Below are 24,215 nucleotides of genomic sequence, written 5' to 3'. Positions count from 1 at the left end.
CTCTTCGTTGGCTGTCTTTTGCTCCATTCTCTGTCGAGATGGTCAGAACTGTTTCATTAATGTTGAGGTCTGGGCTTTGGGAGGATTTACCACTCTATAAGACCTATTGCAACTGCATTTCTCTCCAGTTCTCATGTAATGTGGCATACTGTAGCCTTTTCCCCTGCTTTCCCTTCTTAAAATACTGCTTCTTGACCACCAAATCTCAATGGAGACCACTCCTGATGAGACTCTTGACAAAATGAGTTTTTTACAGATTATTTACAGTTTCTTATGGACATTGCTTTCAAATACTTATTATTCTATGTTTGTACCTCACTTGTCCAGTTTCCTCAACTTCACATGATGTTGAGATACGCCAAGTCTTTTGCTAATAGCTCTTTAGATATCACCTTATTTGTGCTAAATACAATGTAATGCCTTTTGAACTGTGTAATCTTTGACAATTTGTTCTTCGATGTAACTTCCAAAATAGAAACGCTTACAGTATGTGTCATTGCAACAGGCTGTTAACATGCAACAACATGCCTAGAGATAGATTTGAAATTGGTTCTTAGCTGAGTTGTCAATTATGTGTAGACACAACACAGGTTCATCTGTTGAGATGGGTCCATTTTGTTTTGCTTAAATGATTTAAAGGTCAGTATAAAGTGTATACTGTATAGGAAAATCCATAATTTTTCATTTTTGAGACATGAGGCAGATGCAATGCATGTTCCTTTGTCTGGCTTATGAAACATAATGTCTGTTCTTAATCAAACTGTGAACAACCTGATACGTTAGTGTAGAAGGGCAGTGTGCTCAGTACAACCTCAAACAGAGACATGGCGTTGAACATATATAGAGGTTTCAGAACCATATCCTCTAAGATAAAGCATTGTCTCGCTACCCGTCAGTTGCTTTTAAGAGTAGCCTTTCTTGAACAAATTAGGTTTTTGGACACCTATACAGAGGGGCAAAAAAGTATTTAGTCAGCCACCAATTGTGCAAGTTCTCCCACTTAAAAAGATGAGAGAGGCCTGTAATTTTCATCATAGGTATACCTCAACTATGAGAGGCAAAATGAGAAACAATTTTGGTCACCGACAAACAAGCAAGATTTCTGGCTCTCACAGACCTGTAACTTCTTCTTTAAGAGGCTTCTCTATCCTCCACTCGTTACCTGTATTAATGGCACTGGTTTATACTTGTTATCAGTATAAAAGACACCTGTCCACAACCTCAAACAGTCCCACTCCAAACTCCACTATGGCCAAGACCAAAGAGCTGTCAAAGGACACCAGAAATAAAATTGTAGACCTGCACCAGGCTGGGAAGACTGAATCTGCAATAGATAAGCAGCTTGGTGTGAAGAAATCAACTGTAGGAGCAATTATTACAAAATGGAAGATACAAGACCACTGATAATCTCCCTCGATCTGGGGCTCCACGCAAGATCTCACCCCGTGGGGTCAAAATGATCACAAGAACGGTGAACAAAAACCCCAGAACCACAGAATGACCTGCAGAGAGCTGGGACCAAAGTAACAAAGGCTACCATCAGCAACACACTACGCTGCCAGGGACTCGTGTCCCCCTGCTTAAGCCAGTACATGTCCAGGCCCATCTGAAGTTTGCTAGAGAGCATTTGGATGATCCAGAAGAGGATTGGGACGTCATATGGTCAGATGAAACCAAAATAGAACTTTTTGGTCAAAACTCAACTCGTCGTGTTTGGAGGAGAAAGAATCCCGAGTTGCATCCAAAGAACACCATACCTACTGTGAAGCACAGGGGTGGAAACATCATGCTTTGGGTCTGTTTTTCTGCAAGGGGACCAGGACGACTGATCTGTGTTAAGGAAAGAATGAATGGGGCCACGTATCGTGAGTTTTTGAATGAAAACCTCCTCCCATCAGCAAGGGCATTGAAGATGAAACGTGGCTGGGTCTTTCAGCATGAAAATGATCCCAAACACACCGCCAGGGCAAAGAAGGAGTGGCTTTGTAAGAAGCATTTCAAGGGCCTGGAGTGGCCTAGCCAGTCTCCAGATCTCAACCCCATAGAAAATCTGTGGAGGGAGTTGAAAGTCTGTGTTGCCCAGCGACAGCCCAAAAACGTCACTGCTCTAGAGGAGATCTGCATGGAGGAATGGGCCAAAATACCAGCAACAGTGTGTGAAAACCTTGTGAAGACTTACAGATAGCGTGTGACCTCTGTCATTGCCAGCGAAGGGTATATAACAAAGTATTTGAGAAGAACTTTTGTTATTGACCAAATACTTATTTTCCACCATAATTTGCAAATAAATTCTTTAAAAATTAGACAATGTGATTTTCTGGATTTTTTTTCTCATTGTGTCTCATAGTTGAGGTATACCTATGATGGAAATTACAGGCCTCTCTCATCTTTTTAAGGGGGAGAACTTGCACAATTGGTGGCTGACTAAATCATTTTTTGCCCCACTGTAGGTAAGTAACTTTGATGTTAATTCTTTACATATTTAAAATCCTCCATATTTTCACTGCCAGAGGTATATTCTAAGATATTGCACGTGCGAGGATGACTGCTTTGTTCTGTCTCTGTCGAGCAGCAAATTTATTATTAATACAACAATTTGCACTGTTTCGTAATCTGGTTTGACATGATTAATTAGCCAACGGAAAAGCTCTCATCACATGGGTGCAAAGCTGCTGCCATACAGGGCTGTTAATCCCTCTACCACTGTCGAGGAGACAACGTGTTAATGCAGTTCAGCCTGTTGCTCCACGCATCGTTACCGGCGGACTCACTGTGTTATCTGGTGACTGCACTTGCCGGTGCTTTTTGCCGTTGGGTGAGCGAAGGCGTGTCCCTGAGCCATGCATATAATAGCGAGACGAGCTGCGATAGGCTTTGGCTCTCCTGTTCTCAGCTCTGTGTGCACCAGCAGACTCACCGGCTGCCGCGGGATCTCTACAATGGCCGAGCAAGTGCTATTCGACAAGCCAAAGGTACGTTATCAGCTGGAACACTATAGCATTACGATTAATTATACAAATTCAAAAAGGGCTGATAATAACTGTGTGCCCGTTGCTGGTTTGACAGCTGCTCTGACTGATTTTACAGTAAGTACAGTTAGACAGCCGCCGGGAGAAACAGAAAAGAATGACAACAAAAGTTTGAAATATGAATAAAGATTTAACTGAACAAAGTAGCTTCGCGTTGTTGGCATGATAATCGGTTTCAAACGAGGAAGCGCAAGTCTTCCGCCAATTGTACAATTTGGTTTGTGACTATCTACCAACCATCAGCTCACGTATCATTTAAACGAGCCTTTAAGGAATGTACACATTTTACACATACAGATCAAAGAAATAAGTCAATTAAATCCAGTTTAAATAAATTCATCCAGCCTGTTTTGACATTAGTGTAACTGGAAGCTGAGTCCTTGCCTGTGATCATGGGCATCCCTCCATTTGACCAACTGCAAACTTTTCTAATAATTTCGCCTAACGTGATGGTGATCATTTGAATGAATAGAAGAAAACCTGTGAGCATAGGAAACCCTTATAATACTTTGTAAGGTATTGCGCACAGTCGTGGCAAGTTTGAGTCAAAGTGTTGACTGAACATACCACGTCTGCCCAAATACGACAGCTGATAAGACTGGAAATATCTGTCTGACAGAGACAGAGAAGTGGAAAGACGCACAGCTCAAGGAAAAGGGATGTGGGCACTCTGCCACTCACAGAGGAGTCTTATATATATATACACGTGTGTGCGATATTGAAAATTGTGAAAGCACCGACCTCAGGGAGTGGAGGCTGATGGCAGCGATAACCTCATTACATATTAATATGCTGTTGTAGAGCTGATACCAGCTATAGGGTCATTGTGTAACTGGCAACCTTCAGTGATTCAGCGTCCACACTTTATGTGCTGACTGTGCTTCACGCTAAAATGTAAACAGGGTTATCAAAGAATGGGCCTTTAAATGATCAGTTAATCTACTAATTGAACATTTGGTCTAAAGCATGATGGAACTTTTAAAGCTCCCTTTATCTGACACCTTCACATGTATTTACTTGAAAAGGGACATATCATGATGAAAATAGCTTTTTTTGTGCTTCAGAGTACAAGTTTGGGTGTCTAGAATTACTGTCCACTCAAAAACTCGAAAAAGTACAACACAGGCCATTTGTTTGGGATATCCTGAGTTTGAACATATGTAGTTTGTTGAACCGTACTACTTGTCTGAAAAGAGGCAGATCCAGCAGAAGTAAGGCGTGGAGTGGAGTCAGCACTTCACTCTACACCCTAAAACAGGTTAGTGAGGACAGATAAGTAAATTCATGGTGGGAAACAAGGCTTTTGCAATGTCTCTCTGTGGCCCAGACATTTGGTTAAAACCTCAGGACATTGTGTCAACTTGTGAAAAAAGAACATGTCTTCTTTAAAGAGAAATGATACAAGAATGATCTGGAACCAATAAAAATTTCAGCTTTCTTTTATGAGTGAAAACATATGATTTTATAAAGTTAATGATTTGATTCTTGATTAATCATTTGGTGCTTAGCATCCATCCATCCATCCATTTTCTATACCCGCTTAATCCGTCGGTCGGGTCGCGGGGGGGCTGGAGCCTGTCCCAGCGGTCATTGGGTGGGGGGTGGGGTGCACCCTGGACAGGTCGCCAATCCATCACAGGGCCACACAGAGACAAACGAGACAAACAACCACACACACTCACACTCACTAACCTAACATGCATGTTTTTGGACTGGTGCTTAACATCTCTAAGATAATGAAAAATGTTCATCCCGAGTCTCTTTAAACCCCAGGTAACAATTTGACCTATAGTCCCAAAACCCAAAGATATTTAGCGTACTATCTCCTAAGACACGAAGCCAAATGTTTACAATTGTACAGGTTTTGTACCGGGTACATTATTTTAATTTTTGATTTTCACTGATTCATTTATTTTGTTTATTATAAGGCAAAATAAAAAAAGGGACATTTTCCAGTAACACTGACCAAGCTGTTCTCGTCATGAGTTTCTGTTCTGTTTCAGCTTACACTTTGACACAGTTAGGTCACATTAACAGTGTATATGGTAAATATGCAAATAAATACAAAGGATTAGTTAAAAAAAAAGCTAAATGTTACTTCACTTGAGTCATAACTAGAATTTAGCCTTGGGATTTGTTCCTGTTCGGTTTCCTGAATTTGTGCAACAGTTTTCACATCACTTGCAAAACAGCCCCAGGTTATTTAATGTCTCACGATTATAAAAGTAACCTCGATGTACTACAGGAAGTTCTATGTTGACTCAAAAAAAAGAGAAAAAACTGCCACAGGATTTCCTCAGCTTGAAGTTGAGTTAAGCAGCTGTGTTCTTTCTAGAAACATGTGTCTGGCAGTCTGGTGTTACTGACACATCAAGCTGTTTATCGAAGCCATGTAGACAAAACAAGTCCAAAAAACACATGAATGCTTGTGGTTTGGTGAAAAACAAAAATCTGGTTCATGCCTGCCTGTGTTACATACAGAGGGACACAACTATGCAGATGCTTTCACTCTCTGTAGAAGTAGTACAGTTTGAGGAATCGATGCAGTTGATCATAATCAGAGCTGGAGGTGACGTTTACCACATAATAATTTGCTGCAGATTATTCTTGATTGAATAACTGGCAGCAACAAAGCATTTTAACTTAAAATTCCTAATTATCTAAAATTGCAAAATTTGTAAAACTGTTAAATTTAACTTATCTATAATAGAAAAAAAACATCAAATCAACATACTTGTAGAGTTGAAGCGTACCTATAAATTATATTTTAGCCTGAAAAATGGTTTCAACCTCAATCTTTTTACCAGGTTTTCTATGTGAGTTTTAAAAGAAAGCCAATCATCAATTAAAATGCCAAAATACTTGTAACAGTACAGTAAAAATTCAATCTCACACCCTTGTAATGTTAAAATGTTGGGAGGGGGCTCGAGTACTTGCCTGCTAGGCCTGGGCGATATGGGAAAAAGTCATATCACGATATTTTTTTTAATATCAGTCGATATCGATATATATCGGGTCCATAACTTTTAGTGTTACAAATAACATAAACTAGTCTTTGTTGCTTATTACCTTGTGAATTACATGGTTAAGCCGATTAAACTGTAAACAAATAAATTTACAATATTTAGCATTTTATAAGATTCAAATAAACAACTTTTAAACCACACATTTTAAAGCTTCACATTAAAACATATGAGCATATCACAGCCAAAGTTGAGCTGGCTTTAACTCACATTTTACAACACTATAAGCCACATATAATTTCGCTTTGAACACATTAGAGTACATAAAACATCATCCTCAATCTGTTTGGTGCAATAAACAAGTGCTAGCATATTACTAGCTAGCCGCTAATGTACAGAACCTATAGAAACCGCGAGTATATTTCAATAGCTTAATGCTAATCTGCCAAACAACCCATGTAGAAAAAACACATTTCTCGCTTGTTCACAATGTTCAAAATTAACTTACCACGTTGGGCAATGTATCAGAATGTAAGTGAAAGTATTCTTAAGTTCCATGGAGCTGGTATGCTTTTTTTTTTTTTTTTTTTTAGCAAAGAAGTTTCCCATTTTATCCCGTTTTATTTTCTTAACTAAAATCACTTCCAGTTTTCGTCTCTTGCAATGAAATAAGCTACTGCATCTGTAAGACGGTGTTTCTTAGATCGTTTGTCATACGCATGGCGCTGGATGAAGCAGACTGTGGTCTTCTGTTGCTGCTGCACAGGCCTTGTTATTGGGGAAGAATAGCACTTGTTCCGGGCTGTGTTTGTAAAAGTTTGCATTCTCTGTGCTCAAACGGGTGGCGCTGCTTCAGGTGATGAAAAAGATGAGCGGTGTTCTCTGTCTTTGTCGGAACAAGTGCTTTTTCAGTGCACACTACTCTGTTTCGTGTCGGACCTAAAAAAAAAAATTTTACCTCCACACCACCGAACTTTTTGGGCCCTTCTTATGAACCATGCCATTCCTTAAGCCTCGGTGTGTGTCTTCCATCGTTTCCTCAGAGGGAGCACTCGTTTTCTTTTTTATGCGGCTGCACAAACACGCCACGGCTCGCTGCTGGCATGGCTCTATTCCAGCCACGTGATTGGTTCAGCGCGGTGCAACACTCATTGTCATTGACTATTCGTATTCTCTGTGAAAAAGTTGGACGAATGTAAACTATCGAAAAATATATCGACCATGTTCGACCATCGACCATATCTCTATCGAGGAAAAGTTTTCCTCGTTAGCTATCGTTATCGTTTTGTCGCCCAGCCCTATTTCCTGCCATTGGAGAAAATTCTCAATTTAAAATTCTCTGATTTAAACAATTGATTAACCGACCACAAAGTTGCTAAAATTGTGATTGACCAATTCGTGAGAATAGTGTTTCCTTCTTCGTCTTAATTCACCAGAGCTATTGCAGACTTGTGTCTTTTGTAGTTCCTGTTTCCTGTGAAAATTGTATTTTGTAATCTTTTAAGTAACCTCATGTTTTCTATTGCGCAAACGCCAGTTTGCACACTTTAATGTGCTTTAATTCAGATAATTTGTTTCAAGAATTATTATGTGATCATGGCACCGACGTTTTTTTACAACACAGATCAGCCTTTTCCTGTATGAATGTATTCTAATTAGAGGGCTGTGTTCCTTTTCACATCCAGAACAATAAAGACACATCCTGCTCCACTTTACTGGCACAATATCTTTAGCATACAGTAACTTTCTTTTTGTATAATTTTAGAAACATTTTAAATAAGTTATATTTATAGTGACTACTAATTATTTTAAATGGCTCCATGGAGATAAGCACTGATATTGCCAGAGGTTCAGATGTGGTGAGTTTTCTTTAGGGAATTATAAAGACAATCGCAATATTTCCAAAATGAAATCTTGTTATGTTGGCACCATTTAATTTTTCTTCAAGTGCTTTGGACCTTCCCACTCTTAACATGGAACCAGGTTTTCCAAGGGTGAGGATTACTAGTTAAATAATCAGAAGATTTGCAGAGCAAACGCAGAATCTGGATGAAGCTCAACTTTTGGTCATGAGGAGGATCAATGACTGCTTTCCTATATATCCAAGTTCTACCATATATAACTGAAGCATCAGCTGTTGAAGATTGTCTCATGATTTATCAGCATCATCTGCTGAGATAAATCACAGCTCTCAGCAGCTGAGGGGGAGCCAGAATACTTTTTCTTCTTTGACCCTTCTGGTACCCCTGGCCTTTTCAGCACTTGTTGCCTAGTCATGCGTTTTGCATTCACAATGTGCTACAGCCAAAACATTACTGTTCAGTACTGCGGCTCTCTCTGCCTGCTCTGATTTGAGCACTAACACATTATTTTCTTCCTGAGATGTCTATTAACATTTATCTGCATGAAAATAACTTTGATTTACTGACTATTTATTCTTCATCTTTCTCTTCTCATCCACAGGTTGAGCTGCATGTGCACCTCGATGGAGCCATCAGGGTGGAGACTATTCTTGATGTTGCCAAGTAAGTTGCTTTACTTTATTTGGATTTTCCTCTTTGAATATTGTTTTAATCAGTTGCCCTGAGATCCAGATAGACATGTTTAGACAAAGCAATTATGCCTTTGTGTGGTTTCAAATGTCAGAATGCCAGTTCTGCAGTTTAAGTTATAACTGATAAAGTAGCAGGACAGTTATATTTTCCTGTTAGCATTGCAGAAGCTCCTTTTTTCTGATGTGTACCACTAAACTGCTGAACAGAAAAGCTACTTTCACATAGGATGCCTGATTTTGGGGAGGGGTTAGTCTCGAGTGCTGTTGAACTTTAGCACAGACTGCAACCCGGACCTTGAGCTACAGCCAATTATGGGATGAGAGACATTGTCCAGGATGATGATAGCTTGGCTGGCATCCACCTTTGTCTCACCACCTGCATTCAGGACAGAGCTAGTCTTCCTGATGAGTTTATCAAGTCTCTTTCTCTCAGCAATCAAGATATTGCTATTCCAGCTGACTATTCCATAAAAGATTAAATTCAATTCAGTTTTAATTATATAGCGCCAAATTACAACAAATATCATCTTGAGGCACTTAAATTATATAGTCAAATTGATTAATTAATTAATGATTAATTGTAATCATAATACAATCAAATCCAATTAATGAATTTCAAAATAATCCAGTTAATTAATATAGAGCCAATTAAAAAACAATATCCTAGCTAAGGAAACCAACAGATTGCACCGAAACTTGTCTTCAGTCCAATCTCCCGCCCTGAGCCTGAGGGACTGTGGAAAGGAACAACTCCCTTTAACAGGAAGAAACTGCCATTCAAAGGATACCTGTTGGAACAAGTTAATAACCACAATAATGTCACGTGTACACAATATCATTTGAGAAATTAAACAGGGGAAAAAGAGAGCAAAGTGAGGAAAGGTGTGACAGATGAGGTCCCCCAGCAGTCTAAGCCTATAGCAGTTTAACTATGGGATGTTTCAGGATCACCTGAGAATATGTGGGACAGCCCAATAATAAGGAATTACAGGAGTCCAATCTTGAAGTAACAAATGCATGAACTAGTTTCTCTGCATCACCCTGAGACAGGATGTTCCTGATTTTGGCAATATTACGAAGGTGAAAGAAGGCAGTCCTAGAAACCAGTTTTATATGTGCGTCAAATGATAAATTCTGGTCAAATATAACTCCAGTTTTCCATTTATCTGTAAGTCCACCATCACCACAGTACCTTAAAAGTTGTTTAAAAAACAAACATTGGTGAAACATTGGTCATTTAAGTTACACTTCTTAATTTTGGTCACTAAAAAGTTAAAAAACAAAACACAGAAAAATGGGGCTACAATGAAGTCCAGAATTCATGGAGCCTTTCTGTAATGAGGAATTATGACACAATTTGTCAATGGTGTCTATGTACTGTGGTGCATGTTTTAGCAATTTGGGCCAGTTCAACACATGACTCACAATGAGTCTCTGCCTTAAAGCGCGATCAGTGGCCTACGAGCTGTTCATGGTCGACCTGCAGAAAATGAAAATCCAAGTATTATAGTGGTCTGAACTCTCAGGATATTTTCGTATATACTGTCTCACACAGTAACAGTCGCCCCCTTGGGTTATCAAGTACTGTTATTTGTGTGATATATCGTGACATTGCCCTCTGAGTTACTTATAGATAATTGAATAAATCAGGTTTCCTAAACTACCCCATGATGTATTTTACTTTAGAGAGCCACTGATCCTGGCTTTTATTTACGCTCATTTACTTCTCATGTATTTCAGAGCCTAATATTTTACAATGCACAATAGTAGTTTTGATGGCTATGTTTTGCATAGGTTCTTCGTTGTGACAGTCCTACAGATGCTTACCACCTTCAGCTGTTTCCTTTTGCTCCATGAAGCGTTTTTGGCATTTATTCTTGAACTCACTGTTTTGTTTTAAACTAGCAGTTTTAATGGATTTGACCCTGAGTCTGGTTCTGCCAGAGGTTTCTTCCTGTTAAAAGGGAGTCGTTCCTTTCCACAGTCGCCTCAGGCACGCTCAGGACGGGAGATTGGACTGAAGACAAGTTTTGGTGCAATCTGTTGGTTTCTTTAGCTACGATATTGTTTTTGAATTGGCTGTACATAAATGAATTGGATTATTTTGAAATCAATTAATTGGATTTCATTGGATTATGATTACAATTAATTGAATTCCAATTGGCTTGATTTGGACTATATTATTTAAGTGCCTTGAGATGACAATTGTTGTAATTTGGCGTCATATATATAAAACTGAATTGAATTGAATTGGAATTGAAAGAATGCTATTTTGAAGTCATTTTCTTTCCTTGAAAAGATGTAAAACATTAAACAAAGTATTGGTAGAGCCTTATTAGATTTAATTATTTTTTATTATATTTCTTAAGTTAAATGAATTAAATAACTAATGGTGAGATTGGATGGTTAATCAAAAAACTATAAGCAAGACAAAAGAGTTTCAACTTCTGAGGTACAAGGAATCATCTGAGCATCATCTGAGGTTGAAGCTGGGCAGAGATAGTGAGAAAGGAGGCAGGAAATCTTTTTAAAGTTCTGCATGTTTTCCCTGCAAATCATAACAGTTCACTGAATGTCACATTTTCAGATACGGGGGACCAACACATTATGTCAGGGTCATGTTTTTCTGAGTTTTTAAGCTGTTGGGGACATCCAAAGACATCCAGAAATAAGCCCTCAAGCATAGACAATGGAGATACTTATTCATCATACTTCCCCTTCAAAACAAAAAGCTTTTTTAAATTTCAACACTGTCGTATAACTTTTTCTTTTTTCACTCTTCTCATTCTAGGAGACGTGGCATTCGTCTGCCAGTCAGTACTGTAGAAGAAATGAAAGAGAGAATTATTGTCCACGAGCCCGCCACCCTCACAGAATTCTTGGGAAAATTTGCCGAGTACATGCATGTGGTTGCGTAAGTACTGACATGTCATCTTTCAGTTGCATAATCACCAAAGACTTTTTCTTATTGAGCATGAGACAGGGAGTGCAGAGTGTGAGACTCGAGTTATTAAGAGTCAGGGTCCACTTTCTTGCCACAGGATAGTTTACAGTAAGAGTCAAAGTTCGGTCATACAATTTGTAGTATGTAATAAGACACGTGTTGTCACTAAAGTTATGACACATGCAGCATCTTTTACAACCAGGGTGTGTTGTACAGTTTGTGATTGATGGTATTGCTATGTAAGACACAGCAGTATTATGTAATGCAACTCTGTTCTGCTGCAGGGGTTGTTGATTTTAAATGCCAGACATGCAGGACAGGAACACAGCCTTATTGAGATCAAGTGTCACCTTGGCAACCAACCTAAGAGGATAGTAAACCAGTTTGGCTAGCCTTCCGGTGTCTGTCATACTTATTTTTAGTCCTGAACTCTTTAGAAAACACAAAATACAGTATTTCACATACTCTAAAGCCTCTCTCAACAATGCTGGTCTGTAGTTGTTAAACTGCAGCACACAGTATTGCTGTATTGAAGCTCATGAAAGCTTCATGTGCATATCAACCTCAACATTAGGGAAGTTGCCAGTGTGGTTTTGCTCATGCAGAACTGTTGTATTAGGTTAACGGCTATTGGAGGAGTCATTAGAGGATGTTGGAGAACATCAGACATTCAGGTCCATGCGTTGAGCTTTCATTGCCATTGTAAGTTCTGGAAGCAGTGTTGTTGTGATGGTGTGACATGGAGTATAATGAGGTCTGCACTGGAAATGAAAGACTCACTCTTACACTCTGTTTTGTAATGAAGCGTGACCATATGGGTAGGACGGGCAAGAATGTTTACGGTGTAAACAGAGACAACATATACAGCTATATATATATATATATATATATATATATATATATATATATAACTAGATATATAACTATATAACTAAAATTATCCATTCTCACTTAGTCTGACAGTATTTTATTTTTTTAAATATGTCAGCCCACCGTTTTTCTTATAGCTTTGCATGTGCTTATAAATATGACTAATAGGTTAATATTTAAAATTTGAATATAAAAAACAAAACTAAACATTGTCTAGTCAAAGCTAAGACTTATTTTCTCTCATGGTATTTTTTGTTTGGTTTGGTTTTATTGGCATAAATTAGATTCCACATGCTTTACCCATCAGTGACAGTAATGCACATTTGTGACCATGTGTTGATATGTTCACAGAAACAAGGTTTGGCATACAAATGCTTATCTGCTACAGTTGGTGTTTCCACGATCATGTTAAGATGAGATGACACATAATATGTATATGCATACACAGAGAAAGCAATTAATTCCTCTTAGGAAGGCAGGATGATAAGTGAAAGGTAGAATTACATGCAGCCCTTTTCATCAGTGGCAGTCACCCCCAGGTTACTTTTATGCAGTAAGACCTTGTTACAAAAACACTTTTGCATCTTGGTTTAGTTTAGGCTAATCAAAACTACTGGGTTAAAGTCTGAAAAAGATCATTTTCATGGCTGAAATATTTTTACAAAGTCACTGTCATGTTAATGCATTTTTGTGGTTTTTAGGATACATAAACACAAGGTCTGATAACAATGCTTTTGTCATTTCTTGGTCGGGCCCGGGTAATAAAACTATTTGCTCAGGGCTAGAAAAAGTTAAGTTAGTGGTAAAATACATTTTACACCAGTCAGCCATAACATTATGACCAACTGATGTTATCCTTTTATAGATATTTTACTTTTTTTTTTTACCTTGTTATTATTTTATGCTCTGTTTTTATGTTTTTTTTTTAAATCTGTTCTTTATCTGTTATTGTAAAGCACTTTGTGATTTTACCTGTGAAAAGTACTATATAAATTAATGAATAAATAAAAAACTGCCTATCGTGGAGTGTGCTCTTCTCATCCTGATAAAAGAGCTCTGACCAGTCAAGGCATGGTCAGAACATCTGAAGGTGTCCTGGAGTGTCTTTTACCGGGACCTAAGCAAAGGATCCTTTTAGGTCCTGTGGTATGTGGGGAGAGTATTCATGTATTGCACTTAGCTTAGAGGTCAAAGGAGCACCTCAGGCTTTTTGACAGCCCTTCCCAAGCTTTTTTTTGCAAGGCACAGTGCTGTCCCTCTGTGGAAAGCTGCTTGATATGGAAATGGTGTTGTCATACTGTATGGCTGTGGGTGATTGGTCTGCAGAAATCTTTAGGTAGGTGTCAAAGTGAAATCCATGTCAGTCCCAGGATGCAGGTTTTCCCAGCAGAACATTACATTGGTCATGATATTATGGCTGATCGGTGTATCTACTAAAACATTATATGCAATGGTTCTCTCAACCATTAGAGGTTGCCTAATTTTGAAATGTAATTGTAGGCTGTTCTTGATTCTATGAACAAACGACTCAGTGGGGTAAATTTGGCATGAGGACAGGCTCCAACCAACTTTAAGGTTCACACATATAGCCCTTCACTCTTCCCTTTTTAATTCCATTTTAGTACCATTTACCCTGTTATTCAGTTACCGGTCTCTACGCTTATATGACGTTATATTTGTGCCTTTTTCCTGCGCGAGCAGTGGGATATTCTGAGCGCAGACAAATCTATGAAGGATAAAATCAGTAGTTAAAATATCATTCCATTTTGAAACTCAAACTTATTTGGAGCTTTATTCAAATGCAGCTGAAAATAGATGTCTTCAACCTGGACTTAAATACACTGAGTGTTTCAGTTGATCTGATCTTCTGGCAGTTTGTTCCAGACATGTGGAGCATAGAAGCTGAATGCAGCTTCTGCATATCTGGTTCTGACTCTGTGAACTGATAAAAAAACAGATCCAGATGACCTGAGAAGTCTGGGAGGTTCATACTGGGTCAGATCATTAATATAGCACATATGTACAATATGTGCTATATTTTGTATGGCACCAGTAACACTGATTTTGACAGCCATTGCTGTTTAGATGATGTGCAGCGATTAATGGTTCGACTTTTGATCTTTGAGATAAATTTATCCGCTCAAAAACATTTGTTCTGTCTTTGCTTCTTTTTCAGTGGAGACAGAGAAGCCATAAAGAGGATCGCTTATGAATTTGTCGAGGACAAAGCCAAGGAGGGAGTGATTTATGTTGAGGTCAGATACAGTCCACATCTTTTAGCTAACAGCAACGTAGAGCCAATTCAATGGAACCAGCCAAAGTAAGTATGTTTTCTGCAGTTTTTAGTCAAATCTCTGCTGTCAAATATGTTTATATTAAGTTTGGCTCACTGCATGTTTTCTTGTTCAACATCTTTTTTTCTTTTTGCTCAGAGGTGACTTGAGCCCAGATGAGGTGGTGCGCTTGGTTAACGAAGGCCTCAGGAAGGGGGAGGGGGCCTTCAAAATCAAAGTCAGGTCCATTCTATGCTGCATGCGCCACATGCCAAGTAATGAACTGTTCATGCTCCTGTCTGCCAAACAACCTTTTTGGATAAGGTTCCTTCTGTATATTTGTCTTCTGTTTCATCTTAAAGTTTTGCTGTAGGTCTTCTTGTTAGATAAGAAGACACATGTCCAGAACATGTATCTCCAGGTTTTTCTGATAAGAGGGGCTTTTCTCTGAGTTGTTTTAGGCAATAAACTCAATTTCAACAGTTAATATGCTTGAAATATAAATACCATGTTTACTATGTCAACTGAGCATTTGCTACTTAGGATAGAGCACAAAGTATATCTGAGGGTAATGAGAATGTTAGTTACATGAAGTTGGCCATACATCAAAATAGTGAACCAATAAAGATGCAGGATAAAAAGCAGGGGACAGCCACCACATTTAGGATTTCTTCTGTCAATGCAATTGTCTGTTTATTCTGTGCAGTCGATCCAATATTTTGACAAATTCTAGTCTGAAACATGGTGGTGGACCATCACAGTCTTTGTTCCAGTATATAAGCATGGCAGGGAAATCAATAAAGGCTGCGACGCTAGGTGGTGATGCAGCCCCTTCCAGCTTGTTACTCCTCAGTTGACCTATTATGTTGCAGACCAAACAATTGACAAACATGTAGTTGGCAGCAAATTGTTATTGCCTGCTAATTTTTTATTATTTGCACAGTTCATTGAATTGGAGAGCTTTAATGTTTCTACAAAAAGAAAGACATCATTCCATCGTGTTTATTCTATGTTGTTACTTGCTACTTCTTCTTCTCTGTACCGACATGTTCTGTTATTTCTGGCTCAAAGCCCAGGATGAAAAGTGTGGAGCATGTGCACAGTGCCTTATCCAGTTTAAGTCCATAGTCATGAAACGTGTATTCATGCAGCAGTAATTCGATCTTCAACCCCTTTATTTGAATATGTTAGTCCATCTTGGAGAGCTTCGATTTCATTTTGGTGAGACTGACACATTTACATATATTTTAAAAGTCCAGTTGTGTTCAGAATAAGAATAAAATTTTCTCCATTCGTGTGAAATGTATGTTTTGGTGATAGATGGTTTTCACAGAGCAATACAGGGATGTAAAAAGAAAGTACACCCTCTTTCTATTATTTGACATATTACATCATAAAAACTTTTCTTGTCCTTGGCAAGTCTTTAAATGAGGTAAACACAACCTCAGATAAACAGTAAACATGACAGATTACATTGTATTAAATATTTATCTAAGGAAACTAAACCAAAATGTAGAAGCCGTGTATGAAAAACCTAATAACACCCCATAATTAAATACCATGTAGAAGCACCTTTACCAGCAATAATTTTAAGTAAGCATTTTTTGTATGATGACCCTTCTTCAGTTGACTGGCAACATGTCCAGGATGTACATGATTTAGATAAAGTTAGTATAATCGTTCTCACTGTAAAGTCATGGACTGTGTTAACACACACCCGAATGCTCCAGAACAGCAAACAGCCATAACTTCTGCTTTTATAGAGGTCGCTGATGATCAGTCAGTTGAGTCGGTTTATTTAGCTGCCCTGGCTGCTACGTAACCTCTTAATTCCTATAGAAGCAGTAAAGATGTACTTCATTTTTCACACACTGCTTTTGCATTTTGGCTTAGTTTCTGTTTAATAATTAATGACATGGTGTAATGTGCTGTTGTTCTTCTGAGGTTGTTTTTACCTTATTTTAAGACTATGTAGGGTCCAGGTGATTTTCCATTATCTTCTACACCTTAGACTTGAAAAAGGGTATACTTTTTTCACATGACTAATATCGTTACTATTAGTAACAGTGGGAGTTCAAGTATTAAATGAACAGGGACGTGCCGTGTTTTCAATGTAAGAGCTACGTCTGTGATATTAAGTTCGGTAACGTGAGCAGTCGTTGTTAGTAGCAGCAGTGCCCTGCCCTGTTCCTGTGTAATCTAATCTAACAGCAAAGTAAAGTTGAGATCTGCTATTAAACATCTTCTACAGAATCTTTCAAAACATGCTGCAAAATACCAGGTATCTTTTTGAAGTAGACATTGTGAGTGTTAGCGGAATATCTGCATAAGCTGTGGAATAAATGTGTGCAGTAAGATGTGTATATGTGTGTGTATAGTTGTTTACAGCTATAGATTAGTAACAGTAGTTGATATGTATTGACAATGTCTGTCGTGCAGGCTAATTAATTTAGATACAATTGTATTTTGCATGTATGTAACCAGATAGCGGCTAAACAATGATAATTTGGGGAGATACTACATTGCTTTCTCAAATGTTCGATAAGAACACACTCTACTCTTTTGTCTGTACAGTACATATAAGAACACGGGATGGTTGCAAAATCCATCTCTGTAAAGCTAAGCAAGCCAGCAACTGGCAGTGGTTTCATATTTACTTTGCAGATTGCAAGCAGTATCAGTCTGCTCCTCTCTCAAGGTAAAAACCCTATTAGTTAGAAGCAGTCCCCCTGGTTACTGTCAGCCTGACAGAGACAGTTATTGCAGAGTGATTCATATTTTCCTGGGCTTCAAAGCCTCATTCATGCAGATGATGTAAAATGAGCTACAATCAGCAACTCACCATCTTCATGTATGTGTTTGAACTCACAGAACCAAACTTTCTAGTAATTTTAAGTTTTAAATTCTCCAGGCTGGTCCATGGATATTGTGGAGCTGTGTAAGAAATATCAGGATGAGGGGGTGGTTGCCATTGATTTGGCAGGTGACGAGTCACTCAACTGTGAAGCCAATCCTGACCACAGGAAGGCCTACGAGGTGAGCATGTTGAAACACTAGTAAATGAACATGGAACAGGATCTGTCAGATTAGAAAGATGTGGGGGGTTTTCATCAGCAAAATAGCATTGCATGTCAGATTCACAGATAAAACCTTGCATTGCAACATGAGCAGTATTCAAGGCCATCAGAACAGCAGCTTGTTTTGCTGCAGCAGAGGAAGCTGAAAGTTTTGTGCCACTTAAGTTTTATATTTTTATTTCCCAAATTAGCAAAAACTGGTAATAAAGTTTAAATACACAAGGCGACTGAAGAGAGTAAACATTTGATTCATATCATGATGGGTTTTTCGAGCAAAGGAAAAATATTTTCACAATCTTCACATGGTCTCAGAGGCTGCGATTTTTGGCCCCGGCAGCTTTCATGAATCATGTTCAGTATGATGATGGCCAGACATTAATGACAGATATCTGGATTCCGGGTCTTTCCCAAAACAAATGACTTAATGGGTTGCTTAAAGGGTATATCTTGTTAGAATGTCTTCCGAAGGACGCCGACTTTCACCAAACTGTTCTCTGTGAGTACCAGAAATAAGGCCTAGGTTTGAAAATACCGGAGTTCCCCTTTAACTGGAACATATTGGTATGATCCCCTTCCCAACTTTTCTCATTGCACAACTAACCTCTCAAAGACTCAGAATTGCTAAGAAGACACTGAAGTGTATGATGCGGTATAAGCACACTTTCTGTTGATGTAGGCTACTCAGTTTATTTTATTTCCCTGAACAGTCATTTTATCCCCATAAACCCAGCACAGTTTGGGTTTAAAATCTAATACTCCAAAAGGGATTTTCTTTAATTGCTGAAGGTTCTGAGAAAAACTACATTTCTCTTTCAACTAGCATATATTGATTCCTTCAGAGAATACAACAAAGAGCAATTAGTTTACCTGAATATGCAGAATCACTTTAGCCTATCAGTCCCTAATGAAGACTAATCACTTAATACAATCAAAGTTTTTAGTGGCATTTGTGAATGTAATTAAGGTCTCCTTCACTAATCCTTTTCCCGTGTGGGAAATCATCAGCTATTGATGAGTTATGGTACATGATGCAGTGCTTTCTGAGGAATCAGAGATCATGGATGCCCAGCTCAGGCTTGTGCCCCCTGTCATTACTCCAGATTCCTTGAATTGCAGAGGGAAATACTTTGAATGAATACATTATGTAATATCTATTTGTGATGAGCACACTATCTCTGTGATTGTATACCTGTTTTATATTTTATATGAACAATGATCCTGTTGAAATCGTTGAAATTTTCATTTCACTTTCAGCTTTTTTTTTTGACAGATCAGGTGTCTTACCGTAGAGAAATTAACATAATGCAATACATGACAACATTTGTAGCTACATTACAACTTTCCAACCCTAATAGGGCTTTTGATATAAAACACAAGAATATAAAATAAATTTTTTTTACTTTCCTCTACTGTCACTTATTAACAACAAGCAGACTTTTTAGAGCAGAGTCCTCTGAATCCCCTGGGTGTCTTGATACATACTGTATGTATTATTTATTGTATCACACTTTGTGTGTCCAAGGTTACGAATGTTAGAATGAAAACAGATGATAAAACCAAAGAGATGTTTTGTGTTCTCTCAACAAAAAAGTTTAAAAAAAAACACATTTTCCCTTTGTCTAAATAGTAGATTTTACATCAGTATTGCAGATGTAAAAGCCAGATGTTTGGCTGTGCTATTTGCAAACTGATGTGTTCCATGATGGATTGTGTTAACAGGAAGCAGTTCGTTGTGGGATCCACAGGACAGTCCACGCAGGAGAGGTGGGCCCAGCCTCTGTGGTGAAGGAGGTGAGTTGCTCAACAATACCACAAGAAATTTCTGAAGGAAATGGTTGAGTCATCTGATACCTTAATTGTGTTTAAATGTGTGTAAGCAATACAGTAAAGCCAGGCACTAACAATAGAAATATGGGCAGAGATCCAAACATAACAAGAAGAAGAGAGTTTTGTGATGGCAGTTTGAAGGACTGTAAAATGAAATGGTGGAATCATCTGAATGTTTTATTATCCAACATGTGCGTAAATAAATCAATGAAGCAACATGCTAACAAATCAGAATGTGGGAAGAGTGCCAAACAAAACAAGAGCAGTTAGTATTCTGGCCAGACAAATGCTGGTGAAAGAAACATAAACTGGGAGCACTTGAAAGTATTTCCACTTAATGAAGGACATTTTATTGTCCGTCTCAGCTGCAGTGTCTCAAACCTCTCTTGTGCACAGTCACAACATGCTAAAATAAAGCAGCTTCTCTCTAAGCAGTCCATCCTTTAAAATGACAGTTCAGTTATGCCACAAGAGTTAAATGTGCTTCTAGAATCTGCAGACTTGGCGGAAATGGGGTATACGCAGGACTTTTTTGTGTTTTTTAACTGATGTCATGTCCTCTGTGTCATATTTTAGGCTGTTGAAGTGCTGAAAGCTGAACGTGTTGGACACGGCTACAGAACACTGGAGGACGAAGCCCTGTACAAAAAACTGCTAGCCCAAAACATGCACTTTGAGGTAGGAAAACCATCCGCTATTATCAGCATTTGCATCAACAGGGTTATTATTTTATTGTTATATTCTTAATCATGAATATACAGAAATATGCCATATATCTGATCTTTTAAATGTACTTTGCCCTGTTCATGATAACATTGGTAGAACTTTGGTATCTTAAAGAAACATGTAGTATTGGTAAAAAAAAAAAAAAACGCTTGAAAAACAGTGAAATTTCAGTGAGCTATGATGATTATAGATCTGGGTAGACCTGCTTCCACACAAAGGTGTGGCAATCATCACAAAATGGTGCAATCAAAATACAGTCTGGTTGAAATAAGCAGCAAAGTTACAAGTCCAAATATTCCCAAGTATGGAGGGCTGGAACTCATGGAGCAGTTTGCAGTCGTTAACACTTCAACATAACTCTGTCTTCATTGTGTCAAATGCAACAGTTGAATATTTAAAAAAAGAAAAGTGGTTGAAGAAACTCTCAAGGAGTTAGTTAAAGATGGCTGCTCTGCAATGAGAATCCAAGCTCATCCAACTCGGCTGTGATGTGGGTCCAAGCACTGAAACTACAGTTGTTTAAAAAAATATATACAAAAGTGCTTATGATACTTCATCAACTGAAGTATTCGATGACTTGTAGGGGAAAGTATTTACACTGGTGTAAAAAAAAAAAAGAAAGAAAGTGAGCATTTGGTGGGTTATATCTCACAGTTAGCAACCTTTCTAAGCTGAAAACACGACTCGAGTGTTACATTATTCTGATTAAGACACTATTGATGAAACGTTCATGGCAAATTGTTGTCCCTCAGATGTGATGAAAAGTATTTAGCTATACTAATAAAATATACATGCAGAGCCCTGCTTTTTATTGTATGTCTGATACTATGAACTCTTTGTTGTACATGAGTCATTGCAAAGTAACTAATTACTAGAGCTCAGGTGCCTCCGTCAAATGTGGAAACGCTTCCCCTGAGAGCTGCTATTGTCACTAATGCTGCATTCGCTGAGATTTTCTGAACTGTGACTGAAAGTCCAACTTGACTTCCACTATATCTATAGTCCTGACCCCTTAGTCCCCCTGCCCATATGCACACTGACAGTGTTGGTCAGCACAGCTAGGATGAGGGCTGTTTATTGTGTTCATTAATTACAGTAACAAACTGGACTTTTGTGTCGACATGGGGATATACTGACTCCTGGTGGAGACTTCTTTGCCTCATCAGTTAAAGGAGGGCCTGCAGTAATAAGATCACTCTGTGCTGCCTCTGCTGTCATGATTGCAGGTGTGTCCTATTTCTAGTAAGCTGACCGGTGCTTGCAACTCAGACTTTACCCAACACCCTGTCATCACGTGAGCATGTTTTCTTTCTCATGAATTCTGATTAGCAGACTTTTCATGAAACCAAGTTTTCCCTCTTAATATTTTTTGTTTTATAATTTGCTTTGTGTAGATTTAGGATGGACAGGGCTAACTATTCCCTGAATACAGATGACCCTCTGATCTTCAACTCAACCCTGCACCTCGACTACAGCACAGCGCACAAACACATGGGATTCACTGAGGAGGAATTCAAACGACTGGTGAGATCAAATGCCTGTAGAATTGTAGCAGTAATTCTTAAGGAGAGGTCATTTCAATATGGCTTTCCTCACTTGACTCTTAAACCAGGAGCAAAAACACTTACATAGAAATATTCTACTTTACACTTAAAGATTTTCTGCATTTGTATTCAATAATAATATAAAATTGTGCTTTATTGAGTTCCGTCAGATTTGCATATAAGATGATCAAAAGGAATAATTTGTCATCTTTTGTAGCTTTCTTTTTGCAGAGGGTTTGATAATAAAATCTATTCTCTACATAGAGTCCAGAAGCTCTGTTTCAATATGTCCCGACTAGCATCTCTAGTGATGATCGCATCATACTTTGTTAGTCCTGAGCAAAAGAGTAACACTGGATACATGCATAGCGATTCATTGGGTATCATTTCTGTTTTGAATAGATTTATTTAGTTGAGTACAAAGACTCAACTGTAGTTTTTTTTTAATAAATCAAGATGTCACATCATCATTCAAAGACACTGCAATTCATTCAACAGAATCAGACACAGTCATGTCTGATTGTTCAGCCTTAAATTTAATCTTATTATAAAGTCCCACTTAAGTTACCTCAGGGCACTTTAGTCAGTAAGATAAAGACATCAGCGCATTATAGACAGAAGCCCAACAAAGTCCCAATGAGCAAAAACTGCAAAGCTAATTATTCTATTGACTCCTACATGATTAATACCTCAGCAGTTACTTTTCTGTAACAGTTACACCATTCATTACCATTCGTAAAGGGAGCTTTATTAAAAGATACTGACTCTATCAGAGAGAATTATTTCACTATATTAAACAGTTGGGAGACAAATGAAAGGAAAAACAAGATTTGAGGCTCACAATGTTAGATCAGCTTTGGTGCACCTTACTCGTTTGGTCATTTGACGATGAAGGAGTATGTTGTCTAACGTGTCCTCTCAAACTCTCCCGGAAACTCTGCTTCTTAGGTTAAGATCTGGTAACCGAGCAGGCTTTTAGTATAAGTGCCATGTCATTTTCATGTTGAAAAGCTATTCAGAATCCCCTCTTGGAGGATTTTCATCCTCTAAGGACAGAAAAGTTTCATGACAGGATAAAGAAGATCATTCCCCTACAGCTCAACTGGATCCAGTCACTGTAGAGGCCAAGCGTTCAGGCTTTTCTCTTTAATTTATCATCTGTTTACTCTTGGCAGGAAGGGGAATAAACTAAACAGCCAAATTACTCCTTAAAGTTGAACTCATTAACTGTTTGGAAGCTCACTTAGGATGATCTTCTTGTGTCTTATAGAACATCAAATCTGCAGAGTCAAGCTTCCTGCCAAATGAGGAGAAGAAACAGCTCCTCCAGGAACTCTATGAAGCCTACGAGATGATACAAAGCACTGCCTTTTAAACCTGACCAGAACATCTATGGAGAACATGGTATTCAACCCAGGAACACATCACTCTGACTCCTTAATCTCCCTTCCTAACACAATGGAATGTCTTTTTACTTTTATTGCACCTGACATCAAGTCTGTATCAAATATTAGAAGTTATCATGTGACCACTGCCTTCACCTCACATACCTGTACTTGCACACATCCAATGTTTTAGTTTAAGATGTTCTTTCAGATGAGGTCACACCCCTCTGAAAGGAAACATAAATACATGCACGTTTTTTTGCATGTGCAAGTCATTTTGTGTTTCTCAAGCAGATTTCGTAATAATGAAACATTCTTTATCTTATGTTTACATAATTTTTAAATAGAAGAAATATCTGGGAAGCTTTAAATGCACAATTATTTAACATTGATAAAACAACAGTTTGAACAGAGCCTGAACAGGATGGCTAGGCCAGCTTATTTATTGTTCACTTCAGTCACAGTTAAAACATTTCAGTGTGCTCTCGGGATGAAACTGTGCAGCGAGTGCAATTGAAAGCCATGCGTAGCTAGAACTTACTTTAGGGCAATATGATTCATTCTGAGTATCCATTAGTTTAGTTTAAGGGAATCCACTGGCAGAGGTGTTTATGCTTTTCACTGTAGACTGAGGCAAAAATCAGGTGAAAACAGCTCAAAACCAAAACTGTAATCTTGTATTTTACCAGTAGGTGGCACCATACTGTCACCTAGCTGACCCAACGTGGTTTTGCATTTTATAATTACTCAGTTCTTTTGATGTATATATTTATTGGAAATATTGCTTTCATTGCTCTGATTAAATAGCACTCCCATTAACACATTTAGAGTACTTGTGAAAAAACATCTGAACTTAATAAAGGCTTTTTTGAACAGTTTTTGCGTCACACTTTTTCTTCACCTTGCACAGAACAGTGACTTCAGATATATTTCCATTACATCCTCTTCATTATGTTAAGTCATTACAAGTGTTAAAAAAAGCTTTTAAAGCGATCATACATGAAGAAAAAAATAAGCTTCAGC

At 38.2% G+C, this 24,215-nt stretch overlaps 2 protein-coding genes across 3 annotated transcripts in view; one reads left to right on the top strand and one right to left on the bottom strand.

Annotated features, from left to right (window-relative positions):
• Positions 1-24,215, bottom strand: part of ttpal (tocopherol (alpha) transfer protein-like) — a 204,872-nt gene that overhangs the window by 144,836 nt on the left and 35,821 nt on the right. The window lies entirely within an intron of this gene.
• On the top strand, positions 2,826-24,065 carry ada (adenosine deaminase). Of its 2 annotated transcripts, XM_072366330.1 has the most exons (11): positions 2,826-2,972; positions 8,456-8,517; positions 11,338-11,460; positions 14,537-14,680; positions 14,793-14,908; positions 17,545-17,669; positions 19,430-19,501; positions 20,114-20,215; positions 21,490-21,557; positions 21,658-21,787; positions 23,078-24,065. In XM_072366330.1, exons 1-11 carry the CDS (start codon positions 2,841-2,843, stop codon positions 23,180-23,182), a joined length of 1,179 nt encoding a protein of 392 aa, XP_072222431.1. In that variant the 5' UTR covers positions 2,826-2,840; the 3' UTR covers positions 23,183-24,065. The 2 variants fall into 2 exon arrangements, with proteins under 2 accessions (XP_072222431.1, XP_072222432.1); XM_072366331.1 differs by lacking the exon at positions 11,338-11,460 and having other exon boundaries at positions 2,843-2,972.

Source organism: Leuresthes tenuis, unplaced genomic scaffold, assembly GCF_036924035.1.
Source record: "Leuresthes tenuis unplaced genomic scaffold, fLeuTen1.0.hap1 SCAF_16, whole genome shotgun sequence".
In the NCBI taxonomy this organism is placed as follows: domain Eukaryota; kingdom Metazoa; phylum Chordata; class Actinopteri; order Atheriniformes; family Atherinopsidae; genus Leuresthes; species Leuresthes tenuis.
This window is presented reverse-complemented; position numbering and strand designations above follow the sequence as displayed.